This window comes from Rattus norvegicus, chromosome 2 (assembly GCF_021556685.1).
Source record: "Rattus norvegicus strain SHRSP/BbbUtx chromosome 2, alternate assembly SHRSP_T2T, whole genome shotgun sequence".
NCBI classification, from domain to species: domain Eukaryota; kingdom Metazoa; phylum Chordata; class Mammalia; order Rodentia; family Muridae; genus Rattus; species Rattus norvegicus.
This window is the reverse complement of record NC_141535.1, coordinates 211,622,554-211,629,035: the sequence shown is the minus strand read 5'-3', so window position 1 is coordinate 211,629,035 and position 6,482 is coordinate 211,622,554. Positions and strand designations below refer to the sequence as shown.

The following is a 6,482-nucleotide window of genomic DNA, read 5'->3' as shown; positions in this document are numbered from 1 at the left end:
AAGTTTAGAGCAGAGACCTAAGGAATGGCCATTCAGAGCCTGCCCCACTTGGGAATTTAGCCCATTTATACACAGCCACCAAAACTAGATAATACTGATGAAGCCAAGAAGTGCATGCTGACAGGAGCCTGATATAGCCATCTCCTGAGGCGCTCAGCCAGAGCCTGACAAATACAGAGGTGTGTGCTTGCAGCCAACCATTAAACTGAGAACGGGATCCCTGTTGGAGGAATTAGAGAAAGGATTGAAGGAGCTGAAGGGGCTTGCAACCCCATAAGAACAACAATACCAACCAACCAGAGCTCCCAGGGACTAAACCACCATCCAAAGAGTACACATGGACAGACCCATGGCTCCAGCTGCATATGTAGCAGAAGATGGCCTTGTTGGGCACCAATGGGAGGAAAAGCCCTTGGTCCTGCCAAGGCTAGGCCCCCCAGTGCAGGGGAATGTGGGGGGAAGGGTGGGAAAGGGGGTTGTTGGGGAGGGGAACACCCTCACAGAAGAAGGGGAGGGGGATGGGATACAGAGTTTATGACCGGGAAACCGGGAAAGGGAATAACATTTGAAATGTAAATAAAAAATAGCCAATAAAATAAATAAAATTTCCAGATTCAAAAAAAAAAAGGTCTGGCATAGTGGTATGGGCCTGTATCCCAGTGCCAGATGCAGAGAGAGGAGGCCAGGGGTTCACAGGCCTTGCTGAGTGGGAGAGCTTCAAGATAGACCTGTTTCAAAAGACTGCGGAAGAAACCCTGTCAACTTCTGGTATCCATCTGCACTTACCAGCATGGGGATTACCCCCATCCCTCCTTTTAGCAGATGGGGCTTTATAAAAACAGAATGTACTGACTCAGCCTAAGACACAGTACATACAGTAAGGGGACAGGTTTCCTAATTAAGTTTCTGTGTCAGAAGGGAAAGTCTTATGTTTAAGTTGCTTTTGTAAACAAAAGCTTGGTCCTTTGTACCAAGGACCTCTTGGTATCCAATTTAAAGTCCAACAATGTTCTTGTTGTCGACATGGAACACAGTGCCCTCCGTTCACGGTGTAAGCTTCCTGCCATGATTTCTGGACATCCTTTTTGAAACAAACCTGACCTGGAAGGCTGCTGAGACCTTTCAGGATAGTTGAATGGTAGATAAAAATCTCCAGGGAAGTAGGTGTGGGCAGGATGTGTGGTTTCCCTGCCTCCCGTCTGAAGGCTGGTTCAGTTCATTTGGCATAAATGGGGTCTTAGACTAAAAAGGTTCATTCTGGAGTGTTCCAAGAGAAACACAAAAGAACAAGCTACCTATTGATCTTCATTTCAAGTTGAAACTAGAACATTCCTCCTCAACGGTATAAAAAGGCACAGCAAGGAAACGGTGCCTCATATAACGTCAAAGCTGCCACCTATGCCAGTGCATCTGGTTCTGTAAGAGTACATACAGCAGGGCATGTACGCGTTTACCGAATAATCTAGAACAAGCAGGAAGACACGATAACAAGGGTCTCACTCTGGCTCTGAGTGTGCACAGCAGACTGAATCTGGGAAATATTTTCCAGCTTTTAGTGATACACTACACAGACTTTTCCCCCGACGGCTAGTCACTATGTCAGCATTACAAGCATTTGGGATATATATTGCCGGGGGGGGGGGGCAGGACACCATTAGTATACTTCTCCCTGGTTTGAGACCCTTTGCAATTGGAGTATCTGTGGGCTGAGGGAAGCTACTGTATAGTCCTGATAGGCACCAATGGGTCTGAATGCAGCCACTTTACCCAAGGCCACTTAGGAACAAAGTGTATAGAGAGAAGGATTCTAATATGAACCAAAGGCACACACTGCTGTTACCTAAGAACATTTTTTTTTTCTCTCTAGTAAAGAAATTAGTTTCATCTCTGACCCTGGTTAAGCTACAGTAATCTGTTGTTTGATATTCCAGGTCAAGAGGGCAGTGTTGCCTGCTAATGCCTGACATTCAAGGACTAACATCAAAGCAAGTAAGCCACTGGTTGGTTGTCCCAAGGCTACTGTCATGGTTTAAATATGCTTGGCCCAGGGAGTGGCACTATTTGGAGGAGTGGCCTTGTTGGAGTAGGTGTGTCACTGTGGGCATTGGCTTTAAGAGCCTCACCATAGCTGCCTGGATGCCAGTATTCTGCTAGCAGCCTTCAGATGAAGATGTAGAACTCTCAGCTCCTCCTGCACCATGCCTGCCTGGATGCTGCCATGTTCCTGCCTTGATGATAATGGATTGAACCTCTGAACCTATAAGCCAGCCCCAATTAAATGTTGTCCTTTATAAAACTTGCATTGGTCATGGTGTCTGTTCATAGCCATAAAAGTCTAAGACAGCCCCAAAGATAGACAGTAAGTTTATGCATAGTCTAGGGTTACTTGTCTCTAGTTCCAAAGAAAAGATACTAGTAACAGATGAACTGGTCAATTCAGGGAGGGAGCCTTATTGTTTCGGTACTGGGGGTTGAATTTAGGGACTCACCCACGCCTAGTATTCTATCATGAAGAAACATCTTTATTTTGAAAGAGGAATTTGCTAGATTACCTGGGCTATCCTTGAATTACTCTATATTCCAGGCAGACATGGAACTTGTCATCCTCCTGCCTCAGCTTCCTGAATAGCTTCAGCTATAGGCTTTCACCAGCAGGCCTGGTCAGCCTTACAGCACATCAACTTCATATCATCTAGATGGTCATGCCTCTCTTTAATAAACCCTTATCTTTATTAATTCATTTCCATTTCTTTTGGGGAGAGGTTGCCACTTGCTTGCTTGCTTGCTTGTATGTGGACTGCAAGTGTATGGAGGTCAGGGACAACTCACAAAGTCACTTCTCTCTTTATTTACCGTCCTGGGGATTAAACTTCTGCGGTAGGGTCGGTGACAGTCACCTTTCCTGCTCAGCCCATATCTGCTGGCCCATTCCTCATTTCTTGACTACATCTATATCATACTGATACAGCAGAATATTTAAAATAAAAAACCATAAATTTAAGTACTAAATGTGAATGTCTTTGCATTTTCTGTGGCTCTGCTATGGGGGCAGTGCTTACAGGCAGGAGACAAACATTTCTGGCCATTGAGGAACTTCTGTCATAGACATGATTCTGTCAGGGACAGTCTCAAGTCGCAGCAGCTACATAATTTGTGAGGCTACAGTGTGAGTTCCCATTTAAAATCAGTAAGATGCTAGAGGTGGAGCTGAGAGGCCAAGTATTTTTCTAACATGATAGGAGACACGTGGCTTAATCTCTAGCACCAGAAAATGGTGGCAGCAGCAGCAGCAGCAGCAGCAGCAACAACAACAACAAAAGACAAAAAAAAAAAAAAAAAAAAAAAAATCAAAGATTGAAAGCAAAGTGTGGGGACCCTCACAAGTATGTCATAGTCCACAAACTTAGGCAAGTGGACCCACTCTCAAGCGGGTCTACGTAGGCTCGTGTCTGGCTTTGTCATTTCCTAGTCATGTGATCTATAAAACAGGGACAGTAAAGAGTCTCTATGTCATTGAGTCCTTCCAGATTGAATTAGGTGTTAACTGAAGAGTGCTTAAATACCTGGCATACAGCAAGCACTGTATAAATGTTTATGAATGTACCCTTCACGAGGCACGCACAACCATCTCAAAAAGCTAGAGACAATTACAGCCATTGGAAAAAAATTAATGTTTTCTTCATGTTTGAAAATTTAGATTCCTGACCGATAGAATCATGCTTTTATTATGAAGACGCTGCTATTATATTTTAACCAAACATATTTTAAAATACAGTCTGGATCCAGGCCAACAACACATGAAGCAGACTGAAGAATAAAGAAAGTCACTGGCTTACAGTCAAGAGATCTGGAAGTCTGTGGAGTATAAATGCTCATGAAACCAGTTTAACAAACTGCTTCCTGTATGCCGAGATGGCTCTCTGAGATGCTTCCCCAGAAGGATGAAAGCCTGGCATCGGAACAGGACCCGAGGGATGCCTTGTTCTTTAGCTCCCCCTTTCCTCACTTTCCTGTCCCCAGTTCCTCACACCAAGAACTCCTGATCCTCCTCCCTCGCCTCCTGAGAGTGGGAAAGGATGACGACAGCTACCCCCAACCTGCCTTATCCTGTTCTTTTCTTTTTATAATGTAGAACACTTTTGTTTTATTTAAAGGAAGTGTTACTAAACATACACACTCTATATTTAGGCCAAGGGAAAGAAAACCCATGGCTGTAAGAGTCCAGAGAGAACCTTCGAGTAGTGCTAAACACTTGTGCAGATACCACATAGCTATTTGGTGCGCGTTATATGCTCAAGTTTGTCTTTCTTCATTGAGTCATTTGTACATTTTAAATTCTTTACCATTGATAATTCTTTGGGCATAGATTAGTAGATATTATCGGTAATTGCGACACTCTCAAGACTTAGGGTTGCCATTTGTCAAACAATTCGCCCCAGGTACACAGACTTGGGGTACTTCTCCTTAAGAGTAGGCCACTGAACAATGAAGTAATCAGAGAGGTGCCACAGAATCTTCCCAGACAGGGACAAAGTCTCCACTCGGCAGATGCTCTCAACGTAGACAATGATCACTTTCTTTATCCCGAGGATCCCAAGGAGCAGGGCAGACACACAGATAGGAACACATGTTCCTGGTCCATTACACAGCACCTTAAAAAAAAAAAAAAGGCCACATCAAAATACAGAAAACTGTCTTCAGTCGACCATTTTGAATTCAACACCCTAATCTTAGAGATTTATTAATCCAGTTACGTCTTTCTTCTAAAAACAAGGATATGACAGTGTGCACTGAAGGCAATGTTCTCAGAGGTCATGTGGGGCTTTGAAGTCTTGGCTCTCTTGCTTGCCAGCTGTGTGACTTGGGGTGAATCACTTAACTTCATCCCTCTGCTCTTCTCTCCCTCCCCCTTTTCTCCATCCCTCTCTCTGTCTCTGCCTCTCCCTCTCTGTCAGGGTATGCTCCCTGATGTGTGTACATGTAGAGGCTAGAGGTCAGAGGTTGACACCAGGAGTCTCCTTGTACTGTTCTCCACTTTATTTTTTGAGACCGGCACGTTCACCGACTCTGGGGCTCGCCATTTTGGTCAACCGGCTCTCTACCCACCCATGCAGGGCTACAGACTCTGTGGCAAACTTCTACCACAGTGGTTGGTGATTTACTTAGCACTCGCTGTGTGGAGTATTTTACCTTTCTCTGAGCCGCGTGAACCTTCAGTGTCCCACAGTACAGAGAAAAGCAGAAAACAAAACAAACTATGATCCATTCAGTTTCCTTTCTTCTACGTATGTTCTTAATGTGGAAGAAAATGCTTCCAATGACTACGATGCAGTATCTTTTGGGGCTCTGACCCAACAAACAGGACATTTGGAAGGAAGGCTGCCACCTAAATGAAGACTTCTTGTCGTTTTTGTTTTTGTTTGTTTTACTCAACAGAACTGAACCTGTGCCTATAACATAGAAGGGCTTTAGTATTTCTGGAATTCTGCTATTATCAACAGAAAGCCATCAATTTAAAATAAATTGGCTGACTAATCAACCAAGAGAAATAACAGTTCCAATCACAGAACAACTGCAAAAATGTTTATTGGTCTTTGAAGAAATGACAGGAATCTTACTCCATAGACTTATTAGTAAGATAATTTATTATTGCTTGAGAAGAAGTATTTAATACAAAATCTTTGTCATATGCTCATAATGACTGATTTAGTAAAACCCAATAAATCATTGTACTCCACAGCTACCAAACAGGAGGCTTTTGCTTGTCTACACATGCCTACTAGCATCAATGTCACGTGATTCTTCCAAAACCATATCCACAAAACATCAGAGACTCTTCCCGAAGGATGAGTCTTCAGACACAGGGTTGAGTGTCCTGTGTTATGTGCAATAGGGATTCTCACACGGACGAGCAGCCTGGGTATGGGCAAACATGGCAAGGTTCGCAAGAATTTGATAAAAGTCCTTGTGCTAAGCTCCATCCTTCCTGTGAGTATGAGTGCCTAAACACCACTCCTCGACCTCTGCTTAGTCTCAGGTGGGATTGATCTTCTGTCTTTCATGGAGAAAGTTATCTCCCTGGTCAGCAGTGATTAAGTGGAGCCAAGATCCAGCCTTTCATCTCCATTAGATTGACAGACCCTCAAAGCAGCAGGGTGTAGACATGGGACTAAGATTGGTGGAAGTGGTCCACAGGCTACAGACAGACCAGAGACTGGGCTACAGCAGTAGATCTCACCCACACTATTTCTTAGCCACTCACCATGGCTGTAGACCATACCAAACACGACATGTAGAATACTTTAATTATTACCTGCAGTGATAAGAAGGCAATCTGCTTGATTGGTGGTAGCGAGCTTATATGGCTTCAGGCTATATTTTTTATTTAGTTATCCTCTTAACTGAAAAATGGGGGAATCAATCTCAAAACTTCAGTTTGCCTCTATGGTTGTTTGATACCTACATGTAGGATGATGTCACAG

General features: G+C 43.8%; 1 protein-coding gene across 10 annotated transcripts in view; it reads right to left on the bottom strand.

Moving 5' to 3' along the window:
- Positions 1 to 3,673: 3,673 nt before the first annotated feature.
- Alg14 (ALG14, UDP-N-acetylglucosaminyltransferase subunit) overlaps positions 3,674 to 6,482 on the bottom strand; it is a 75,023-nt gene continuing 72,214 nt past the window's right edge. For 9 of the 10 annotated variants that reach the window (XR_015666326.1, XR_015666333.1, XR_015666336.1 and 6 more), the window contains one exon: positions 3,674 to 4,652. Coding sequence is in view for 2 of the 10 variants with exons in the window: in XM_087627772.1 (XP_087483898.1) it covers positions 4,642 to 4,652 (11 nt within the window). In the remaining 8 variants the exon portion in view is untranslated. 10 annotated transcript variants of the gene reach the window in all.